The sequence below is a fragment of the Tiliqua scincoides genome, chromosome 3, assembly GCF_035046505.1.
Source record: "Tiliqua scincoides isolate rTilSci1 chromosome 3, rTilSci1.hap2, whole genome shotgun sequence".
In the NCBI taxonomy this organism is placed as follows: Eukaryota; Metazoa; Chordata; class Lepidosauria; order Squamata; family Scincidae; genus Tiliqua; species Tiliqua scincoides.
Window position 1 is genome coordinate 131408246 of NC_089823.1, and position 24957 is coordinate 131433202.

General features: G+C 44.7%; 1 protein-coding gene across 3 annotated transcripts in view; it reads right to left on the minus strand.

The window, feature by feature from the left end:
- Nucleotides 1-24957, minus strand: part of LOC136646075 (sorbin and SH3 domain-containing protein 1-like) — a 209615-nt gene that overhangs the window by 67364 nt on the left and 117294 nt on the right. For all 3 annotated transcript variants that reach the window (XM_066622642.1, XM_066622641.1, XM_066622643.1), the window contains 6 exons: nt 20742-20837; nt 11110-11229; nt 7254-7280; nt 7009-7124; nt 1650-2459; nt 676-1056 (listed from right to left, as the gene is read on the minus strand). In XM_066622642.1, the coding sequence (XP_066478739.1) occupies nt 676-1056; nt 1650-2459; nt 7009-7124; nt 7254-7280; nt 11110-11229; nt 20742-20837 (1550 nt within the window). The remainder of the gene's footprint in view (nt 1-675; nt 1057-1649; nt 2460-7008; nt 7125-7253; nt 7281-11109; nt 11230-20741; nt 20838-24957) is intronic.

Below are 24957 nucleotides of genomic sequence, written 5' to 3' on the forward strand. Positions count from 1 at the left end.
CTTGAACCAAAAATGACAGCAAATGTGGCTTTCTATTCTAGTTGGGGAACATGTGGCTTGTCCGCAATTAGCTTAGTTGAGGTCTCTTCCTTTTCCAAAGCATCTGCTGTGTGTTTCTTGAGTCAACTGCACCCTTTGCCTTGAAAGGGAGGCAAGCTTTAAATCCTTATTGAAACTCAAGTTCAAAACTAATTTTCTGAGCTGCAGAAAGTGGCAGGGGGTGCTTTTTTAATTTCCACTATCAGCTGAATATACTACACCAGGAATGCCAGATATATCTTCATGCAGCAATGTGCATCTGCATACATGAAACTTAACATAGGAAGCATCCCTAAAAAAACTGGCCAACCCAACATGTTATATACTTCCACTGGTATAGTCTAAGGAATTTACTTAGTACACAATATTCAGAAAACCCTCTTGTTATATCAGAAGGCATAGAGTTTTCAAGTAGGACAGAACAAGTATGAGACTGTAGGAATATTCTACAGCTGAAGAGTTCCCAGGCCAGAGGCAACAAGAAATATACATGCAATAGGACATAAACAAGGTTTCAGTTGTCATGCTGCTGGCAGGGCGTACCAAGTCCAAAGTTTAGTATGCCAGTGAGAAAGTCATTGAATCTGGGAACACAAATTTAGCAAAGCTGCAAGGATGGCATGTGGCAAGGCTTACTGTGTGCAAAATAGTTCCTGCGCTTTCCGGCTCCGAGACACTGTTTGAGACCTCTGTGACTGGAGGGACCAGCGGAGGAGGAAGTGGCGATAGTGAAGGCAGTTTCGGGCGGACGTGGGGCACTGTCCCAGCCGAAGAGGATGTCGGATTATGGTGGGGACCTTTCTGAAGGTGAGGGGGAATGAAATCATCTAGTGTTGGGAAGGTCAGAGGTAAGCCAGTAGAAGGGTTTTCAGAGAATGCTGCGCTTTGGCCAAAAGGTACCAGAGGCGGTGGTGGTGTGCTTGAGCTGGCTTCTTGGCCTCTGTCTGCATGAACCTGGTGCAGTGGCACTACTATAACCTCAGTTTGAGCTGGGGTGATGGAGGAACAAGTGGCATCCTGTGAGAGATAAGGTGGCATTATGCAAAGGGGGGAAACCTTGACATCACAGTTGTGGAGCTGTGCAGTGACATGCAAGGGCACAACATCAACAAAAAAAGAACAGCATAGATTATCTTTCTTCAAATGGGGCAATTTTTGCTCAGCTATCCAAAATCCTGTTATGCACAAAAGCATTCCGACAACCATAAAGCTGTAACTCCTCCCCTCCATGCCCAGCCCGGTCAACTATCAACAGCAGTCAAAGATTAAGCAATCCAAATTTAAGTGCAGAATAATCTGTCATCATTTGTGGCGTTTGTATTAGCCTAAAACAGACATATTTTACATAATATTACCTATCCCAACTTCTCTAACAACTCTTTTTTGATTTGCAACCGCAACACACACTCAGTGCAGACATGCATCTGTTGCTGAAGAGAAGGCATCTTTTAACATAACAGAGGCTAAGATCCTAGGACACACCCAAACCAGATATATTAGGAAGAGGAAACTGAAGTGTTAACACTGCAAGTTTCACTGTTGATGGAACAAGTCATAGAATCCTCAGCCCAATGGAAAGAGAGAAAAAAAGGTATGAAAGAACCATGTACCCTGCTGCCTTCCTTTGCCTTGCATGGCTGCTGCTGGCGCTGCTGCGATGGCTGCTGCTGAGTAACGTATAGCTCATGTCTCATCCTGTCCCCACTGCCAGTCGTATGTGGGGACTCTAGCCTTGTGTTGTCAGCAGCCTGGGGAGTCCTGGACGGATGGCTCTCACCATAACTAACTGCATCTCCACTGAGAACAATATTAAAGAATGGCCTGGGAGGGGCAGGGGGAGGAGGTGGAGAAGCAGGAGGAAGAGACTTTCCAGTATCCATTACAGAGGAAACACAGTTGATGGCTGGTGCCACAGTGACCTCAGCTCCAAAACGGGTGCCTTCTGTTTGGACATGTGCACAGGCAGTGGAATTTTCAGATGCAGCTGAGCAAGTGCTGTTAGATAAACAAGCTACATATAGACTGCTGACCTTTTTCTCTGTTCTAGTTTTGTGGTTGGGTTTCACTCCAGCTCTACTACTAGGCTCTGCCTTAGCACGCTCCAGTGTGTTTTGGTGCTCAGATGATGTGTCCGATAACAAGGAGCTACTTCCCCCAAGTGACTGCCCAACATGCGCCCTGTCTGCAGGGATCAAACTAGCTGATTTGTGGGGAGTTGTGCTGAAGGGCACGGGTGAGAAGGAAGTATGATGCGAGACATCAGTGCTGAGTGGCAAATGCTGTGCAGAGGGCTTAGGTATGTTAAGGTAGAGACAGTCCATGATGGGCACAGGTTGCAGGTAGGACTTTTTAGCGCTGGTGCGAGGACGCCATGCAAAGGTCTCCTCTTTGGAAAGAGTGGAATAAGGTGGAGAAGGGGCCTGTCCAGTTAAGGGGACAAAAAAAGTCAGCACATACAAAAGGAGGAAAGGGGAAGAAAGACAAAAAAAAAATGATTTGGTCATCAAACTGAGATTAACAGGAGGAAATGAAAATTTAATGTGACATCAGAAAGTCCAGCACACAACACACTCACTCCCATTGTCTAGAAGATGTTCACAACTTTTCACAATGAGCTTGTTATTTGATAATCTATTCTCTTTAGTGTGTCATACTGCACGGGGTGCAAAACCAACTTCCACTTTAGTGTAAAAGCCTGACACATTCAAATTAATGGGATGTACTGTTTCAATAAACATATTTAAGACTTTAAGAGCCCAGTTGCAGAAACTGATTGACACACCAAGGAAGCCCCAGGGTTCCTCAGGAAACTTGGAGAGGATTGTTAGATCTGACCCTTGTAAACTATAGTGCCTCTGAGGAAATCCGGACAGTGGAATGGATGTTCAGTTCAGGTTCTCATTCAGTACTATCGAATTAAACAGCAGTACTTCTATCAATTCTGTACAAAGCCCAAAGGTATCACACTATCCATTAAATAAAGAGGGCTTCTAAAAGAACATACTTACGTAAAGACAAATGATACCTTTTTCAGTTCTGTTATATTTGTATCACTTAGCTACCAACACCTCCTCAACAACACAATGATGGAAATCTACTATGTAATCAGACTCCTTGGAATTTGTTCTTACAGTGAAACTTGCTGAAACGGAAGCTAAAATTTTGTTGAAACCAAATGAAAGCCCTTAATTGTTCATGGTTGCAGCAATGAACAAATTAGGTCTTTATTACAAAGTGTGCTGGTAGCAACTCCACTGGGAATGAACTTTTGTACAAAACTGCCACCAAGTCAGCTGTCAGTGGGAAGAACTGTGTGGTAGAATAGCCTAGGGACTGACCCTCCAGAGATGCATCACTTGTAGGTCACTTCCAACTCACATCCCACTAATGTAGTAGACAGTCTGCTGATTTGCTTGAAGGTGCAAAATTTTTACTTTACCATCCCTGTGATGACTAAAAACAGCTTAATTTAAACAGGTTTGTAAGTCACCTTTAAAACCGAATTGGTGAAAAGGTGGGATGCAAATTCAATAATAAATCCCAAATTGTTGCAGAGTAAAAAGATACAAGTTGTAAAACTGACAAGCGTTCGCATTATTTCCCATTACTGTAAGAAGTAATTGAAGAAAATAAGCAGAATGTCACACATTACACTAATATACAATAGTTTAGCTGACTGTGAATGAAAGTGAAGAAGAGTAAAATGAAGATGACAGAGCCCTGCCAAGGCTTTATAAATGTTCTCCTCTTTAAATATCACAAAACACTTTTAGAAAAATCCCAGATTTAAACAATGTTTCGTTGATCAGAACAAGATGGCCAGATCTGATTGATCAGAGGCATTAGGAGAGACTGGAGCTACACAAGCTCCTTAGCTACCACTGCAGAATTTTGGGAGAATAATTTTTCTGAGGGAGAGATGCAAAAGCAACTGTGTGGGCGAAGCAACTTTACACATGAGGGGGAGAGAAAGAAAGACTCCCAGGAAATGCAATACTGAGCATTGTGGGATGGAGAAAGAGACTGAAAGCAGCATGGCCATTCAGCCACCTTAACCAACACACAGTATTGGCTGAAAGGAAAGGGAGGGGGACAAGAGTCAGAAACTCTTGCTGATCTACTGGAAATCATGCAGCGATTAACCAGTAGATCCTGTTCAACATTTTGCCTGCCCTTGCCACACAAGTCATGTCCAGCGTGAACCCCAAACAGCATATCCTAGAATAAAATCATCCCAAACAGATGCCTTTCCAGTATTTTACAGATGACCAAATTATAAATTGCCCATCACTTAAGGAATGCAATCACCCTGAATGGGGTGCCTTGCTGTTAATAGAGCTCCAATCCACACACATAATGGTGTAGTAACAATACCATTCCCAAGGAAAGTAGTTTATGATAGAGGAAAGGTTAAGGGAGAGGAGAGCTGCTCTGGTTTTTCATTTTATTTAGTAATTTCAGTTGTCTTTCGAGCCAGAAAACAAGATCAGGTAGAATTTCTGTTCCTTTTCCTACCAAAGTGCAATTTAGGAGGAAGGCATTTCCGTCATGATCTTAAAAGAGGATTCCGTAATTTTTAATTTTAAAAGTCTCCAGTCTCATTTCTGATTAATCTTGTAAGCAATTAACTGTGTCATGCAGTTTTAACTGCAGCATTTTCAGAACAGAAAACACCCTTGTTTAAATCTGTGCAGCCTGGACCAACTAAGAGAGACTAAATTGGTTCTAATTTTCACTTTAACCAGTTTGCAGTTAGAAGGTCAGAACTCAATCACGAGAGATGCTGCAACACATCACTTACCTTTTAAATTAATTCTTATGAATCAAAGAAGAAATGCTATAAGTGAGAATCAATGTTGGTAAACAGACTGATGTCAAGCAGCAAGCTATCCTCTGACCCGAGTTCAGCTCTACACTTGGCTATTATGAGGCCATGAGCAAATCAGTACCTCACTGGTTAAATGGGGCCATAATGTCTTATCTCCCAAGGTTATTGTGAAGACTGCCACACTTCTCTATGTATCAAATGTTCTGCATCATTATTTTCTAGATCAGGGGTGTCAAACATAAGGCCTACAGGCCAAATGGAGCCCCCAGAAGAAATTTATCCAGCCCCCATTATAACTGGACTATCTCAGTGTGATAATTGGGCTCTCTCATTTCTTGGACATATGAATAAGATTTGCACATTTTCTCTTTTGTCATTTGCAGCTAATGAGCTTCTACGTGAGAACAAAGTACTTATTTCTGGCCATCATTGCTTAATGATGTCACTTTCTGATGTCACTTTCTGCTTAAAGATGTCACTTTTGGCCCTCAGCAGGCACCAATAATTCTAATTTCGGCTCTCTCTATGAAACAAGTTTGACATCCCTGTTCTAGACGATGCTTTTAAGATTACCACACATTCCTACAGCTACTCTGTGAAGCAGAATATTCCAGGCCCTGCTCAAGCCCTTCTCATGCCTGAGACTAGACAATACCAGCCCCCTACATTTCCTTCTTTTCCCAATGTGCAAATGTTTGTCCTCCATTTCTTCACTTCCCCCCATTATCCCTTACTGCACAAAGCCTATTGTGACAGGGCGCCCTCAAGATTTCCTCCCTCTGACCTCTCCTTTGGCTTTCTTCTTCTTTTTCTTTCCCATACCCCTTACCAGTGGCTGCTGCTGTGGCTCCCCGCAGTGACTGCTGCGGTTGCATTCTTCTCCTCCAGTGACAATAGGTGTGGCAGCCCACCACTCTAGTAGAGGCTGCAGCTCTGGCCACCTGCCCACTCCAGCAGCAGCACCACACTTCAGCTTCCTGCCAACACTGCCACTTTCCCAGCAGTCTCTGCAGGACTCACTGGAGGCCAGCCCTGGGTTATTGCTAGAGGTGTTTGAAAATGGTGTTATTTATCTTATTCAAAAGTAAGCCCATTGTGCTCAGTAAGACTTAGGGCGCAATCCTAACCAATTTTTCAGCACTGACATAGCTAGGCCAATGTGGCATGCACTGCAACCTGCAGTGGGGAGGAAGTCAAGGGGGCCTCCTCAAGGTAAGGGCATGTTTGTTACCTTACCTTGGTGCTGCATTGCGGCTAGGTCAGTGCTGGAATATTGGTTAGGATTGTGCCCTTAGGCTGTAATCCTACCTTACTCACTGGAAACAAACACCTCTAATCATTGCTATTCCTGTTTTACAGGTGAGGAACTGAGGGTAACAGCAGCTTGCTCAATGAGTTCACTTGACTCATTGAATTTGAAGCATCTCTCTCTCAGAAGTTTAAATTCAGTACTCATGCACTGTTCCACGCTGATCTTCAGCTATTTGGAACCCTCAGTTGGGTCACACCAGTGGCACCACAACATTTGCTTTTTTTAAAAAAGTCATTGTAGAAAAATGGAGAAGAGAAGAAGGAAAAAGGAAACAGTGGTATCTACACTATGTAATTATACAAGTTCTCTACTAGTTTAACTATAATGAATTTCTTCACCATTACCATCAAATCCAGGGAAGTGTAGTTTGGTTAGAGCACTAAAAAAAGAGATCTCCAGGCCACTGGCCCCCAAATAACACATTTATTGGCTGATTGATTTTTTAATCTCTTAGATTTCCCTAGGAAGGAAGAATTATTGTAACTTAAGTGTAGACATGCCCTAAGAAAACCAAACAGAAAAGAACTGGTGCTTTACTGGCTGTTACTGCAGGTTGGGTTTAAAGATGAATCCCCAGTCAGAAAAGATTGAAGACTACGACATTACATCACTTTCGAAACACTGAATAGTAAAGTAATAATAAGAGCTGCTTCTTTGCTTTAACAGACAGTTCTCAGGCTAATACTCCCATGCTGCCAACCATCAAAGTGTACAGATGCTTCATGAAGCGTGAGGCACCGCTGAGAAAAGGACACAGGTCTCTTTGCTTCCCCGATGCTTTGACTCAAATGATTTATCAACAAACACACACTTTTGGAATTCTGCTTACCTGTGGCTTGCTCTCAGAGGAGAGGTTTGGCCGCACGCTCCGATAACCCTTGGCAGCCAGAGCAGAGGTCTGAGCATCCCCATTAGAATCAACACTAGGCAACGACCTCCAGTCATCTGTAAAATGAAGAATGTCAGATCACAGTGCTACAATGGGCTGGAGTCCTAATATTACGGCTGGTATTTGTTTAAGGAAAAACAAATACGCAAAAGAAACCACAAAGGAAAGAAGCAAAGAGTATGTACCTGCTTCTGGTTTCTCTGGTGCTGCACCTGAAGAGTTTGGCAAGCATTGGAGAGAATGAAAAGAGGGAAGCAAAAATAAAAACATCCAAATGTTACATCAGGGTTCATGTACCAATCAGAGCTCAGAAATGGTCTACTACTTCATTTTGTACATGGAATACTTTTAGCCAGGGCTGCCTAATTTCCATAGAAACAGACTCTTCAACATGATTCCCTTACAGTTCCTGACCTTTGTAAACACAAGGCGATTCATTCAGAGAGTGATGAAGAAACAATTGTTCATTGACATTTTATTCCAGAATCAGAAAGGCAGCTGGAGCACTCAGTATGGAGTCCAAATGCCACACATTGCTGCAAACGCTGGACCTCAATATTTAAAACAGTGATGTAGGCTGGGAGCGGAAAATATATCTGTCCTTATTAACCCTGACAGAGGAGATGCTGGAGAGAGCCACAAACAAACAAACAAGCGTGTTTAGGGCTGGTACAACATGTGCCGTCTTTACTAAGCCAGCCACAAGGTGTGAGTCAATATTTGCTATTTACATACTGGCCTTACTTATGTTGCTCTGAGATCCTAAGTCTGGAAACCACAAGCAGGCAGGCTTCTTTGAATGCTGGGAATAAATTGTGCTGTCACAGTATTGCAGAGTACAGATTCCAGGCAAGTTAATAACTCTGATTTACTCTCTTCTAAACTGTTGTTCCTGAACTGAATTCTGCTGCCATTTATTTCCATCCTCTGTTAACCCATGTGTATAGACACTCTCCTAACTCCACATTGCACTTTTAGAACTGGGAGAGTCAGCACATGCAGTTCTAATGATACATTTTCATAGTCAAGTGCAAGTCTCAATGCCACTCAGGCTGCTGGAATTTATGAAACTATCACCAGAAAGAAAAAGAAAAAAAGGCCAGTCGGTGATAGGGGCTGGAAGGGGGAGTGCAGTAAAGAAGCTGAGAATAAAAAGGAAAAAGGCAACAAAATGAAGGGCCTAGCACAGGGGTCGGCAACCTGCGGCTCTAGAGCCGCATGTGGCTCTTTCAGCTGTCTGCTGCGGCTCCTCCCGGTGAAAGTGGCAAAGGGGGTAACAGGAGGCACCTGTGTTGGGAGGGCAGGCTGCTTCCCTCCGCCCCCTGAGCTCACTGCCCTCCTCTCCCTTCACCCCCACCTGCCCAGCATTGGTTTCCATTTTCAATTTTGCCCGCTCTGCAGGCTTAAGCTCCCTGTTTTTCCCTTCCCCAACTGTCCAGCAGGACGCCCTCTTCCTCAGCCATTGCGAGCCCTTGCAGGTCCCCACTCAGTGCAAGGAGAGGCTTTTCCTCCACTGCAGAGGAGACATCCTGTGTGTCTACTCAGTAGTAAGCCCCATTACAGCAGATGAAGCTTACTCCCAGGAAAGGGTGCCTGGGATGGCAGCCTTGGAGCCTGCTCCTATGTGTGTCTACTCAGTTGTAAGCCCCATTACAGCAGATGAAGCTTACTCCCAGGAAAGGGTGCCTGGGATGGCAGCCTTGGAGACTGCTCAAGGCCAAGCGCAAGGCTGAGTGGCAGCCCGTACAGGTCTGTTCGAGAGTAAGCCCCGATGTAGCCCCTGGGCTACTCCCAGGAAGGTGTGGAGGGCTGTAGCCTCAGCCTCCTCCTGTGCAGGTCTACTCACAAGTAAGCCCAGCTGTAGTCAGTGGGGCTTCCTCCTAGGAAGGTGTGGAGGGCTGCAGCCTCAGCCCCCTCCTATGCAGGTCTACTCACAAGTAGTCAGTGAGGCTTCCTCCCAGGAAAGTGTGGAGAGGACTGCAACCTGAGAGCTCCAACCAACTTGTCTGCTTAGAAGTCCCATTGTAGCCAATGGGGCTTACTCCCAGGATAGTGTGGAGAGGGTTGCAGCCTGAGTGAGGGGGAACAGGCAGGCAGGCAGGGCAGAAGCTGGCCTGTGGCTGCCCCCCCCCCACTTCTTCTCTTCCCCACCTCTGGAGTCTGTGTCCTTTTTTCCTTCCAGCAGGGTGCCTCTGGAAGGTGGGGGGGAGTTCGGCATTCAGCAGAGTGTGCTGCACAGCTGCAGCCACTTGAAGGCAATAGGGCCCTCAGGGATATAACCGGCACCTGAGGAAGGGGGTATGGGTTGTAGAAGGAGTGCAGGTTGGAGAGGAGACTGACTGGGCTTATTGACTTTGACTTGGATACTCTGACTGATTTAAACTGACTTACTTTGGAATCTGACCTTGGACTGTGACTTGGCTTATTGACTTTGGACTCTGCCCTGGATACTCTGACTGACTTTGTGACTAATGGACTGCTGGAGACACTGGAGTTTGAAGTGTGGCTGCTGTGCCCAAGACCTGCTGATGACCCAGGGTCTGCTGTAGTGGCGGGAGGCTGCTGGCAGGAGAGAGGACCTCTGCAGGTTGAACAGGCGAGCTACCCTGGAGGTGGGGTCCAGCAGGACTGCAGGGCAGAACCAGGGTCATTTGTTGGGGGAAAGAAGGGGAGCTAATTTGCTTAAAGAATTTGCCTAATTCTCCAGGCAGAGAATGGCCTTGGAATCAGGCAAAACACCATAGAGGAGCAGGCATCTGAAAACACAGGACAAGAATGTATGACAAAACTAACTAAAAGCTACAAGAGGGGGCTACATTATAAAAATGGGACCTATAAGAGCATAAAGGTAAAAAAAACTATATATGCAGGGTTATCTTCATTTTAGATGTCAAAAGGGTTTTGTGGCTCCTGAGGTTTTTTTTCCTCCAGAAAACGGGTCCAAATGGCTCTTTGAGTGATTAAGGTTGCTGACCCCTGGCCTAGCAGGAGGGAAGATGGAAAGTGTTGAATTGGAAGTAATATAGCTGCTTTGTCTTTAATTACAGAATATGCAATCATACATCGGAACAAAAATGTCCAGCATCCTGTTTCCAAAGTAGTACCCTGCTAGGTGCTTCTGAAAAGCCTATAAGCAGGGGATGATCTACCCCCAATGCTTAGTCCCCAGCAATAGGTATTTAGGGGTATACTGCCTCTGTATAAGGAGGTTCCCTAACTACTGACAGAACCATACTGTTTGAATTGGTTCATATCTTTTAAAGTCATCTAAGCCACCAAAACATCATCATGTTCTGTGGCTACAAAGTCTATCAGTAAAAACGTATAGAAGAGTACTGTACTTCCTTCTGGCTGTCCTGCACTGGCTGTAAATCAACTGCTGCATCAGTGCCAACAAGAAAATAGGATCCCCTGTAGAATGGCATGTTCTCTTAGGACTCTGCTGAGTACTCAAATCCAATAAAGTTTTATTATTATTTTGTGTTGCTTTCCCCCCTATACTTAGTAATTACATGTCTGCTATTTAAAGGGTGACAACGTTCTGTGACAAGAGTGTTAACTTGGGCGACTGTCCCATTGACCACAACAAAATGCCATTCCAGTGAGAGAACACAACCAGCTGGAGCAAAACTGTACGTTATTTCAAAATTTGCTGAGTTTTCCAAATCCAAAATCACTGGATTAAAATAACCAGAACATTTGCACTTGAAACATTTTAAGTTTTTAAAATGAGGATTTCTACCCAAGTTCTGAGGAACATGGTTGCAATTCATCACTGAAATCTACACTCACTGAAACGTTCACACTTTTTCAGTCACAATCCAGCTTTCATCTGGATGTCATGTTGCTCACTGCAGCTCATGACTACACTCGTGACTACACTCAATTTCAAGCACGCACTTTCAAAATTGAGTTTAAAAACTTAATTTGTTTCAGAACATGTCTTTTGATAGCAGTTGAAAGCTTAAATTACTCAAGTGGTAGAGGATCAAAGAATGAACAGTTTGGTACTGCATTTAATAGCTAATATCTCACACTTACTCTCAGGCTGCTGGGTGTCCTGTGGACAAGTAGGGCTGGTACTCTGATTCTCCTGATGGGTTGGAGAAGCCCAAAGGGTCACAGCCCCCTTTCCAGTACAGATTTTAGCAGGGTCCAGGTCTACAGAAAAAAAAAAAATGTACAGAAGACAGGTTGGAATTTGAAAGAATTCTTGATCGTGCTATTTTCTTGCAAAACCCAGTGCTGACATAACTGAAGCATGATTGCCTCTGTGCACACTGATCTAACATTTATGCTGATGGAAATTAACTTCAGATTCCAAACTTTTTTTAAAAAGCTGAAATAATAAAAGTAAATTCATAAAGAGTCAAAATTCCAAATGAAGGCAATAGGATGACAAAATGGAAGAAAAGCAAGTATCTATAGAAATCAGATATCACTTTATTTTCTGATTCATATCAGTCAGCTAGAATTGGACTTCTGGTCTCTTGTCCAATTTGATGAATTTTTTTTTAAGTGTTTAAGCCAGTGGTTCTCAACCTTTTTTGATTGGTGGCTCCCTAAAGCTACTGGGCCATTGGCCACAGCTCCTCATTAGGGCTACAATCCAATGCACTGTATGGGGTGGTTGGTTTTTCACAAGAATTCCATGGCTCCCCTGGCTGGTTTTTGTGACTCCCCAGGGAGCCATAGCTAACAGCATGGAAACCACTGAGCTCCTTAGCTAGGTGAAAACAGAAGCTCCTCAGCTAAGAATGCTATCAGAACAGCCACTGCAGCACCCATAATATAGTGCTTATGCACATAAATTATCAGTGGACATCTTTATATATGTTTGTTCAATTTCTGTAATTATGGATATGTGAGATTTCACACACAAAACATCTGGGGTAGGGGCATCAGGATCGGCCACTGGCCATCAAAAGGACCCACCTGGCCAGGTTGACCCCTGAATCCTTAATTCTAGTGGCACTGTTAGTCTCCAATGGGACACTGGGGGATGTGAGCCCCTGCTGTCAGTGTGGTGTGCCTTGTGAATTGTCAAAAAACTGATGGTGTGCCTTGACTATTTTAGTGCCTTGTCAGTGTGCCATGAGATGAAAAAAGGTTGAAAATTGCTGATTTAGAGTGAATTCCTAGCAAGACAGAGAGGAGAAAGAACCAATTCATTCAATGCCTGCTCCAGCTTTGCAGATGGGATGCTCAAATAAAACACTGTCAAGGAATTATACCTTCAGAGGGTCCCCCCTCCTTGTTCATCCTCTTCTTCTAGACCTGTAGGAGTTAGACAGATGCATACAGGGTACATCGCCTAGCAACCAGCACCCACTTCCAACGCAACTTGTCCCAAAACTGGGCTTATACCAGGACAGTAGATTGCTCTCTATTACCACCTAAGGCCACAAGAAATCAGACAGAAGGAGTCTGCTTTGGGTAAACCTCCCTCCAGGTATAATGGAGAAATCAAAAATTCCGGGGTTCCCCTTAAAAACTGAACAGGAGCAAAAAGAAGGTGCTCTGGGTAGATGGGGCAATCTAGCTCCCTCCCAAATGAATCCAGGCTAAGCAGGTAAAACAGTAAAATAAAGGAAGTTTATTAAAAGGGGTAAAATTATAGAAAATAATGTAACGGGAATAAAAAGGCACTTAAAAGGATGAAGCAACTGCGCAGGCAACACGGTGGAAGGGGGTCAGGGGAAAGGTTAGCATGGAGATTAAAAGGCGAGCTGAAAACAGCACAGAACACTAGCATAGCCTACTGGGTTTTTTCCCTACTCCAGGTACTCACACTAGCACAGAATCTTGGCCCTTACACCCACATCTAGCCAGGTAGGCAGGCAGGCAATCCCCATCAAAACATCTAAGTGCTCCGATGGGCATGTATGACCCCCACTGGATACTGGGATATCACCTGAGCTTGCTACTTTCCCAGTCTTGGAAATCAGGAGGGCTTTATGGCCCATTGAGTGGCACTAAGCCAAGATTTGGAAGTCAATTGGAGAAGAAGGGCAAACAATTAACAACAAGAGGGCAAACATGGCGACTGCATTCAGATGGTTTAGTAGCTGCTTCAGGATGCTAAAAAGATACAAGAATTCCAGAGGTAACAGGAAGGTCCAAAATAGGGGAAGATTTTCACCACAAGGCCTAACTGAGGTGAGCGAGCACAACCGCTCTTTCTCTCTCTGACAGGATGGTCAGGAGGATCAAAGGTGTTAGCGATGGCCTGCCTGCTGAGGCAAGGGTCCTGGCTGGTGCTAAAGAAGCCAACTGCAGGTGCCAATCATTTCTCAGTGTTTATCCCTCACCGTACCACTTTGCATGATCCACATATCGAAAGTACCACCAGAAGCAACTGGTGATGATGTCATTGCCAGTTACTTTTGGGTTGAGAGGCCAGATGCGTCATGACAAACACCAGTATGAGGCCCAGGCTCAGTGTGGACAGGAGGGCTTTTTAGAGTGGATGAAAAGCATGCTTTGGAGCTCTGCCTACCAAGCCTAGCTTTCTACCAATGTTTGTCGTGTCACGTCGCTCATGTCACTGCCAGGCAGCAGGCGCCTGGGAGTCTGACAAGTACCACCAGACACCACCTTAAGTACCACTGATGGTGCCCGTACCACTGGTTGAGAAACATTGATACAGTCATTTAGGGCACAATCCTAATCAGGTCTACTTGGAAGTAATTCCTATTTTGTTCAAGGGGCTTACTCTCAGGAAAGTGTGGTTAGGATTGCAGCCTTAGACTGTTAGCACATTAAAGCTGGTTTCTCAGTATTGAGAAGAAACCTGACAAGATTGCCAATTAAAAATTTGTCTGGAAATGCCTTTCCAGACTTGATCCCAAGAAGCAAACAAAAGACTCTGGCATCATTTCATGCCATTATCAGGGAAGCAAGGGTATCTGTCTGCCAGCTTATGCTGGTTAGGGCAAAACATGGTTTCCCATATTCTAAAATTAGAGTTACATTTAAACAATGACTTTAACTTGGTTATACAGACAAAGAAATATCAATGTCACCACCACATGTTGATATACTTTTGCAGTATTCACACAGAGGTTAGCACAAAGCTGTGAAATTAAGCAATTAGATGCAACATACACTGGCTTGCACTAAATATGCTTAATTTACACAAGCATCCAAGATGGTGACTCCTATCAAGAAGATGTCCTAGAGCAGCATTTCTCAACTTTTGTCCCCCACCATACCACTTTACATGGTCCACTTATTGGAAACAACATGGACATTTTGAAGTTGCTTTTGGAAGCTGCTTCTGGATTGGGAGCCAAATGCAACGCGACAAACACCAGTAAGAGGCTTAGGGCAGATGGGGGGACTTTTTTGAGCATGTGAAAACTGCACGCTGTAGCTCTGCCTGTTGAGTCAAGTCTCCTGCTGCTTGTCATGTTGCATTGCTGGTCTCACTGTCAGGTTCTGGGGGTTCCATGGGTACCACAGGACACCATCTCAAGTACTACTGGTGGTAAGAGTACCACTGGTTGAAAAACACTGTTCTAGAGCAGGAGTGTCCAAAGTTTTTGGCAGGAGGGCTACATCATCTCTCTGACACTGTGTTGGGGGCCGGAGGAAAAAAAATTAATTTACATTTAAAATTTGAATAAATTTACATAAATGAATTTATTAGAGATGAAACTTATATGAATGAATGAAGGTCTTGCAGTAGCTCAAGGCCTATAAAAGGCCTTGCACAAAGCAAGGCTGGCCTTTCCTTTGCTGCTGCTACTGCATCACAGATGTGAAACAGCAAGCTGTGGAGGGAGCCCTCATCCCACAGCCCATGCGAGAGGTCAAACAGTCGCCCTCACGCTGAGAGCAGTTGTGTCCGGCCAGTGCAGGCTCCAGCAAGTCTCCCAAGGGCCAGAGGCTCATTGGAGACTGGGGGCTCCCTGAGGGCCGCATTGAGAGGCCTCGAGGGCCACATGTGGCCCCAGGGCCGGGGTTTGGGCACCCCTGTTCTAGAGAATATTTTGGCTGTTTCCTTAGGCTTCTGTACTTCACAGACACCTGGATGCTGCAAGTGAAAAGAAAAGCTGTTTGCATCACCAGCAACAGCTCCTTAGTATCCACACTACAGGTGTCACCACTGTGGATATCTGTGCCTTTGACAGGGTGCATGATCCAAGATGGTGATATCCATAGTGCTGAATCCCTAATGAATATCTTGAGCAACCCCTTCAGACAACGCCTTTCAAAACATAGTTGACATGCTCAAAAATGATGCCAAAACATCTCCAACAAGGGATACATTTTTCAATCTAAGCAAAATGTGGAAAAACATCAGCTTGGTCCATGTTTTCACATAACCTTGTTTTCCATACACTTATTTTAAGCACAGAATGTGTGTTTGCTTGATGCTGGGTTTTCTTTTCTTTTGGTACAAACAGCATCACAAAATTGAGATCATTAGTTTAGCAAAGCACTTGTTGATGAACATATTTGTTTTATTTTAAGCAGATTAACCACTCATCTGTAGTCAAAAGAGCAAATTAAGTGCTTAATGGCCAATAATGTAAGTTCTTTACTTGATGGGTTCTGAACCAGACTGTGGTGACATTTTTTTCTACTGAAAGGGCAACTGCTGGGATTGGGGGGTGAAGAGGGAATTAGGATTAGATCATGGTATGTTGCTATCTAAATATTTCCTGCCATGCTTCAATTCTGACACACAAAAAAACTAGTGTGGCTCAACTAGGTCTTAAATATAACATGTAGTTTGGCCCTTAATTCTGTGTGTCCTTCCTGTTCTCTGACATCATCACTGGACAACCAAATACCACAAGAACAGTCTAGCAACTCAGCTGGCCTGGGTCACACTGAGTGGAGCAGGAAGAGATGGGGGTAGTATAAGAGACATGAGGAGGGGGTGAACAAAAGAAGAGGAGAAGATGAGAGCAAGGATAGACAGGGGAACAAAGAAGAAGGGGACATAGAAAGGAGGATTGCAAAACGAGGGGTGAGGCAGGCAACAGAGACAGATAGAAGGAGCAAGGATGGCCCAGAAGAGAGAAGCAAGGGAGGGGCAAAAGCCAAGGACGGAAGAAAGGTGGCAACAGCCTAGTGCAGTGGTGGGTCGCGACCCACCAGTTCATGTAATGCTTCCTCCGTCCCTTTAAGGAGCGGGGGAAGGGGAGGGAGGCAGCAACACGATCCCCAGGATTGCACCACTAAGGGGGGGGGGTGAGGGGGTGCTTGTGACTTACTTGGCGTGGTGTACATAAGAACATAAGAACAGCCCCACTGGATCAGGCCATAGGCCCATCTAGTCCAGCTTCCTGTATCTCACAGAGGCCCACCAAATGCCCCAGGGAGCACACCAGATAACAAGAGACCTCATCCTGGTGCCCTCCCTTGCATCTGGCATTCTGACATAGCCCATTTCTAAAATCAGGAGGTTGCGCATACACATCATGGCTTGTACCCCATAATGGATTTTTCCTCCAGAAACTTATCCAATCCCCTTTTAAAGGCATCTAGGCTAGATGCCAGCACCACATCCTGTGGCAAGGAGTTCCACAGACCGACCACACGCTGAGTAAAGAAATATTTTCTTTTGTCTGTCCTAACCCGCCCAACACTCACTTTGAGTGAATGTCCCCTGGTTCTGGTATTATGTGAGAGTGTAAAGAGCATCTCCCTATCCACTCTGTCCATCCCCTGCATAATTTTGTATGTCTCAATCATGTTCCCCCTCAGGCGTCTCTTTTCGAGGCTGAAGAGGCCCAAACGCCGTAGCCTTTCCTCATAAGGAAGGTGCCCCAGCCCCGTAATCATCTTAGTCGCTCTCTTTTGCACCTTTTCCATTTCCACTATGTCTTTTTTGAGATGTGGCGACCAGAACTGGACACAATACTCCAGGTGTGGCCTTACCATAGACTTGTACAACGGCATTATAATACTAGCCGTTTTGTTCTCAATACCCTTCCTAATGATCCCAAGCATAGAATTGGACTTCTTCACTGCCGCTGCACATTGGGTCGACACTTTCATCAACCTGTCCACCACCACCCCAAGATCTCTCTCCTGATCTGTCACAGACAGCTCAGAACCCATCAGCCTATATCTAAAGTTTTGATTTTTTGTCCCAATGTGCATGACTTTACACTTACTGACATTGAAGCGCATCTGCCATTTTGCTGCCCATTCTGCCAGTCTGGAGAGATCCTTCTGGAGCTCCTCACAATCACTTCTGGTCTTCACCACTCGGAAAAGTTTGGTGTCGTCTGCAAACTTAGCCACTTCACTGCTCACCCCTGTCTCCAGGTCATTTATGAAGAGGTTGAAAAGCACCGGTCCCAGGACAGATCTTTGGGGCACACCGCTTTTCACCTCTCTCCATTGTGAAAATTGCCCATTGACACCCACTCTCTGCTTCCTGGCCTCCAACCAGTTCTCAATCCAGGAGAGGACCTGTCCTCTAATTCCCTGACTCTGGAGTTTTTTCAGTAGCCTTTGGTGAGGGACCGTGTCAAACGCCTTCGGAAAGTCCAGATATATAATGTCCACGGGTTCTCCCAAATCCACATGCCTGTTGACCTTTCCAAAGAATTCTATAAGGTTCGTGAGGCAAGACTTACCCTTACAGAAGCCATGCTGACTCTCCCTCAGCAAGGCCTGTTCATCTATGTGTTTTGAGATCCTATCTTTGATGAGGCATTCCACCATCTTACCCGGTATGGATGTTAGGTTGATCGGCCTATAGTTTCCCGGGTCCCCCCTCTTTCCCTTTTTAAAAATAGGCATGACATTTGCTATCCTCCAATCTTCTGGCACCGTGGCCGTTTTGAGGGACAAGTTGCATACCTTAGTCAAGAGATCTGCAACTTCATTCTTCAATTCCTTAATAACTCTTGGGTGGATGCCATCAGGGCCCGGTGACTTATTGATCTTTAATTTATCAATGAGGTCTGAAACATCTTCTCTTTTAACCTCTATCTGACTTAACTCCTCAGTCAGGAGGGGCCGTTCGGGCAGTGGTATCTGCCTGAGGTCTTCTGCCGTGAAGACAGATGCAAAGAACTCATTTAATTTCTCTGCCATCTCTAAGTCTCCTTTTATCTCCCCTTTCCCTCCCTCACCATCCAGAGGGCCAACCACTTCTCTGGCGGGTTTCCTGCTTCTAACATATTTGAAGAAGCTTTTATTATTCCCCTTAATGTTGCTGGCCATGCGTTCCTCATAGTCTCGCTTGGCCTCCAGTATCACCTTCTTACATTTCTTTTGCCACAGTTTATGTTCCTTTTTATTCTCCTCATTAGGGCAAGACTTCCATTTACGGAAGGAAGCTTCCTTGCCCTTCACAGCCTCTCTAACTTGGCTGGTTAGCCATGCGGGCACTCTCCTGGATTTAGTGGAACCCTTCTTTCTTTGCGATATACACCTCTGCTGGGCCTCTATTACTGTTGTTTTAAGCAGCCTCCATGCACTCTGGAGAGATTGGACTCTTTTTACCCTCTCTTTCAACCTCCTTCTAACCAGCCTCCTCATTTGGGGGAAGTCTGCCCATCGGAAGAAGGGTTTTTGTTAGAGATTTGCCTGGTATTCTTCCCCCAACGTGCATGTCAAAACGGATGGCAGCATGATCACTGTTCCCCAATGGCTCAGTAACGTTTACCTCTCTAACCAGGTCCTGCGTACCGCACAATATTAAATCCAGAGTCACCTGTCCTCTGGTGGGCTCCGTGACTAGCTGCTCTAAGCCACAGTCATTTAGCACGTCAAGAAATCCGGTTTCCTTATCGTGACCAGAACACAAATTGACCCAGTCAATATGAGGATAATTGAAGTCCCCCATGATTACAACCCTGTCCCTCCTTGTCATCTCCCTGATCTGGTTTCTCATTTCAAGGTCCCCATCAGATTTCTGGTCTGGAGGACGATAGCACGCCCCCAGTATTACATCGCTGCACAAGCCTGGTAATTTAACCCACAGAGATTCTACGGTGGAGTCGGACCCACCTTCAATCTCTACTTTGCTGGATTCTATCCCTTCCTTAACATAAAGGGCCACCCCACCTCCAACACGCCCCTGCCTGTCCCTCCTGTAGAGTTTACAGCCCGGGATTGCGGTATCCCACTGATTCTCCGCATTCCACCAGGTTTCCGTTATGCCCACTATGTCAATGTTTTCCCTTGTCACCAGACATTCCAGTTCTCCCACCTTTGCTCGTAGACTTCGGGCATTCGCATAAAAGCATTTGTACACGGAATGCCCTAGGATGGGCTGCTTATTCGCTCCTTTGTCCCTGCATCCTCTCAGTGTGCCAAACCGTCTATCACATCCCATCACGCTACCTTTCCCAATTTCATCTCCTACTCTGCCTTTGTCTTGTTGTTCTCTAACCTCCCCATCCTCATCCCATAGGGATGAGGAGTCCCAAACCGGATGCCCCTCGGCTCCTGTCGGCCTTCCCCCAGGGATCAGTTTAAAAGCTGCTCTGCCACTTTTTTAATGTTATGCGCCAGCAGTCTGGTTCCATTCTGGTTCAAGTGGAGCCCGTCCCTCTTGTACAGGCCCCGCTTGTCCCAAAACTTTCCCAGTGCCTAACGAATCTAAACCCCTCCTCCCTACACCACCGTCTCATCCACGCATTGAGAAGCACCTTCTGAAAAATGGAAGTGCTTTGCGCCCGCTTCTATTGCAGGTTCCAAGCCTCAGGTAGCGCTGCGCAGGGCTCCCCACACCTCCTGTAGCCTGATGCAGCCCTACACCATGCCAAGTAAGTCACAAGCACCCCCTCACCCCCCTTAGTGGTGCGATCCTGGGGATCGTGTCGCTGCCCTAGCCCCTCCCCTGCAAGAACTTACTGAGGGAGTATAGCTCCCTCAAAGTTTGAGAAACCTTGGCCTAGTGGGTATACGCATGAAGCCGGGAAGAGAAAGAGAGACAGAGGCAAGAGAAGAAAGGTGAAGAAGGCTGGAAGGAAAGACAGTGGAGGAAACACTGGGGAGTGGAGGAGAAGGAGAGAAGAACCAGGAATAGACCACTCTCCAGCAGGAATAGGTCTCCAGAGACCACTGTACCAGGAAGGCAGAAGTGAATTGTGAATGTATGAGACTGAGTGCTGAGAAAACAGACAAGTACACTACATGGCTTGCTTGTAGTATGTTTGGAAGCTCAAACTATAGGTTGGATTTGAAGCTATAGATAATACAAACTATGGTTTGGTATGATGCCTGAATTAAGATTCTCCCTTTTCAGGTTGTGGGGGTATCCCTGTTCAAATAACGGGCCTGTTAGGAGGCAATTTTTGGTTGGCAACCTTCAGTCTCGAAAGACTATGGCATAAGCCTACAGCACCCGGTATTCCCAGCAGTCTCCCATCCAAGTACTAACCAGGCCTGACCCTGCTTAGCTTCTAAGATCAGGCAGGGAAGCTAGCATATAAGCGGAGGCCTGCTCATCATTCCCTCCCTCTTAGTAAAGGTTTTGTGGCCAAAATATTACCAAATAGCCCCCTAATGAACACAAGAAATGTATTTGTCATTCTGGTCTCATTTAATTAGGCACTGGCAGTACTGCAAAGCAATGAAACTGACAGTACAGCAAAGCAATAAAAAAAAATGGAAGCAGCAAAACTATTCTAGCAACAAGGGGATGAAGCAAAGCCCTGATAAGAACATTTGGGGGAAGAAAAAAAAAAAGATACCTGTCGGCAACACTAGACCAGGAGAATTTTTCACTGTCTTCACGGGAATTATTTTAACAGCAGAAACAGAGCGTGTACATAAAGGGACGTCATTCACTGCAAACATAAAAGTACAGAAGATGGTGCGCCCAGACAGGATAAACACAAATGTGTGTGGGGGAACATTATACAAAGTTTTCTAACAGTGTCAGGAATTCAGCAATTGACAATAGCAGGAAATTTCACAGACTACAGCACGCCAGTGGGGAGTGAAGCCATCACTAATGAGTGTCATTTTCTGCTCCCTTTCAATCAGCATGTGCTGCTGTTATTGAGAAAGTGGTGCCACTGCTTGAAACATTTAAGGCTTGGCTACTGATATGGGCTTCAGAGGGGAAAACATCTTTGATGTTCATGTATAAATATTTTGAAATTTTATGCCTGGTAAAACTAAAGCAAAACTATGTCTCATGTGTAACAGGCTGCTGTGCTACATGGCAATAAACAAGAAAAAAAGCTAATTGCAGAGTTATACTTATTTTTTTTTTTTTTTAAGTTGCAGCAATGAACACTGGGGGTACTGCTGACTTCAGAAATAGACAGGGCTTTGTATATTTCACAACATCAGCATTTGACAGCAAAAAAAAGAAACAAAAGACTAGTCAGGGCCTCATAAAATAATTTAGAAAAAAGAGTATTAGCATTATGTTCATAAGATCAGATAAAATTTTCACATAACACCAAATCAGCGGGGTTTTTGATAGTCTGTGGGCCCAGTCCTATCCAACTTTCCAGCACTGATTCAGCTGTGCTGATGGAATATATGCTTCATCCTGCGGGGGCGGGGGGGGGGAAGAGCAGTTACAGAGGCCCCTTCAAGATAAAGGAATATTTGTCTGCTTACCACATGGCTGTACTGCAGCTGTATCGGTGTTGGAAAGTTGCATAGAACTGGGTACTAAATTTGATTGCCTTCACAATATATGAATTGCTTAGTTCATTTACAAGAGCAGTTTTAGACTGTTTCTTACATGTAAGGCACAGACAATGGAGGAAGTTCTCCTGCACAAGCCCCCACCCCCAAATTCATGGGAGCTATTCACTATCTCCTTGTCACGCTCTGCCCCATTTGAACCAATACCCTACCTGCATTTAACAAAACCTTATTTTCTTCCCCACAACTGTCCTTGATGTGCAATGTATTTTGTGCACAATCCTTTTGACATTTTTTTCCAAATCTGGACTCAAGAGCAAATCACAGTTAGTACAAACCAGCTTCAAATCGTATTTCCACACCCAGTTTTGACAGCCCATTTTGCAAACTGGTGTAGGTTCGAGTGTAAAATCAAAACATAGTTTGGCATGATGTCTGAATACAGCAGCCACGTCCACTTGGTGTTCTATAAACAGAATGATGTGGACTCAAGCATCTTAAGGAGAGGGATGTGTAATAGGAATATAACTAAATACACTAAGAGGCCACGCTTAAGGTACGAATTGGACATCAGACTCTATGGGCCCAAACCTATGCAAATTTCATTTGGAGACCTCCATGATTGCTCGCCCACAGTAGGATGCAATGCATGCCCTATTAGAATGGTTGCACCACCACTGGATAGGATTGGGCCCTATGATTCTCAACTTTCTTTCTGTACTTTGAATTTTTTTAAAAAATCATACCCTCATATGGCAATGCAAAACTCACTAACAAGAAGGAAATTTCATAGAAGGATAAGATTAAAGTGGGACCAATTTGCCCACACCCTGCACACAGACCTGATCTAATCTCATAAAGCCTCCCTATGCAGTGACTAACTGATTTCCAAAGCTTGGATGAAGACTTGAGAAAACTTTAAAAAAAAAAAAAAAGCAAGGCACCTGCGTCTGCTGCTGAAGCGCACAACTGAATAGAAGACAGAAGTCATCAGTTTCTGGCAATATTTATTCTGTAAATTCACTGGCTGATCCCTATTTCATTTAAGCTACTGCTCTTCCTCGGGGACAATATCTGAAAAAGTTGTAATATTAACAGCAAGGACAAACATGCCCTTTAACAAAACAACGATACAACTTGCAAAACATAAGATATATCGCCAAGAAATCACAACTATGGACCACCAGTCAATCTTGCTGAGACCTTCAGGTACTGGGATAGCTGCAAAATCCAGAGAGAATTACTGCTTAATGTTCTGAAGTGCAGTTCTATGCAAGTTTCCTTGGAAGGAAGTCCACTGTGTTCAAGGAGGATTAGTCTTTGAGAGTTCTATGTATAGAATTGAAATCTTAAACGTTCCAAAGTGGAAAACATAAAGCTATTGGGGCTATGTTTCTTCTCCAGAAAATATCTCACAGGAGATGTGTGCTTCTTTTTTCCTTGTTTAACTACATTGCTTACTGATTTTTCCTCAACTTGTACATTATTTAAAATAGTATATTTCCCTAACTGATCGAAAGGAAAAGAAACAAATTTCTTAGGCTGCAATCCTCTACACCAGTGGTTCTCAAAGTGGTGGGCTGCAACCCATCAGTTCATGAAAAGCACTGGTTCCCAACCTGTGGTCCATGGACCACAGGTTGTCTGCAAGACCTTGAGAAGTGGTCTGCGAGGTCTCAGGGAAAAAATAAAATCACCTTTGATCACTTCTCACTAAGAAGGCAATGTCCCACAGACCAAAAAAGAGGGTGGAGAATGGACCACCTGCAGCCACAGCCACTGAAGTGTCAGCTGTGGCTGTGGGCCACTCTCCATCCTCTCTGATAGTTTGTAGGGGAGTGCTTGGGAGATGGACCACCAGAAAAGGCAGCCGCATTGTGGTTCACAACCAATTCTAATTTTTGCCTCAGTGGTCCATGGGATCATAAAGGTTGGGAACCACTGGTGTAAAGGGTCCCCCATCCCTTTAAGGGGCAGGGGAGGGGGTGAGGGCAGTGATGCTATCACCAGGATCGCATTGCTAATGGGGGTGGAAGGGGGAATACTTTTACTTAAAGGTGGTTGCAGGAGGTGCAGGAAGCCCCGTACAGCCCTCCTCAGGGTTTCCTGATACTTAGAACATTGAAAAGAAGTGCTTTGTGCCCGCTTTCTCTTTGTGTTTGCAACTAGGAAGTGCTTTGCCCCTGCTTTTTTTTCCAGCGTTCTAAGTAACATTCTGTGGAGGGCTGCATAGGGCTCCCCACACCTCTTGCAACATCCTGCAGCCACCTGTAAAAGCACCCCCTTCCACCCGCACTAGCGACGCAATCCTGGGGATCATGTCGCTGCTCTCACTCCCTCCTCTGCAAAGACTTACCCCAGGAGTAAAACGCCCAGGAAGTCTGAGAACCACTGCTCTACACACTTTCCTGGAAGACAGCTCCACTGAACACAACAGGACTTCTCATAGACATGTAAAGGCTTGTTCTTTAAGTTTGCTTGCAACGAACACCTGTACCAGAAGGATGACAGCTCTGCAGACGTCCTAATTTTGGTGCAACTGAAGGTTAGGATTGCTTGCCCGTATATAGTAACACTAGGCGCAAGAGTGCCTTTTATAGTGTTGAATTACTGAAAAGCAAAAAGTGGGTTTCTTTCGCAGTTAAACACCTTCAACCATATGCCAGTGATGCAAATATTTGTTTTAAACTGAAAGTTGAAATCTTTATACACAAGATTACAACGCTATCCAATGGTATCTAGACACCACTTTGGTAATCAAACTTGGGATACACCACTGCTCTATATCCAAAGATCTTGGAGAAAAGTTTCTAGAACTGAAATCCTTTTTTTCATTTTAGAGGGTGCCACATTTAAATTCTGTACTAGAACAATTTTTCTGAATCCTTCCATATGAAACATCATTTTAATGTGACTGGAATGCAAGCTTTTATAATTCAAATACTGTCAGCTTATCATAGTAACATGATTAGCAGCAAAAACCTCTCTTTTTATCAATATGCTCTGGTAGCTTGTTATATAACATTGCCCACTCTCTTCTGACAAGAGCTGTCGATTGAGATGTATTGGTCTTTTTAAAATTTGTGATAAGTGTTCTTTATTTCTTACATATTTTATGAAGCATATTTGTACTGTTGAAATTATACATATTTTTCAGATGCTGCCCTTGAGCATAAGACACTAAATGTACAGAATAAATCATTAACAACACCGTGGCTTCTTTTCTTCTTCCTGCCCTTGAGCAGGATGCCATTATTGTGCAAAAGGGAATGTATGAGGGGCTAAGAGAACCATGGGGGCCTT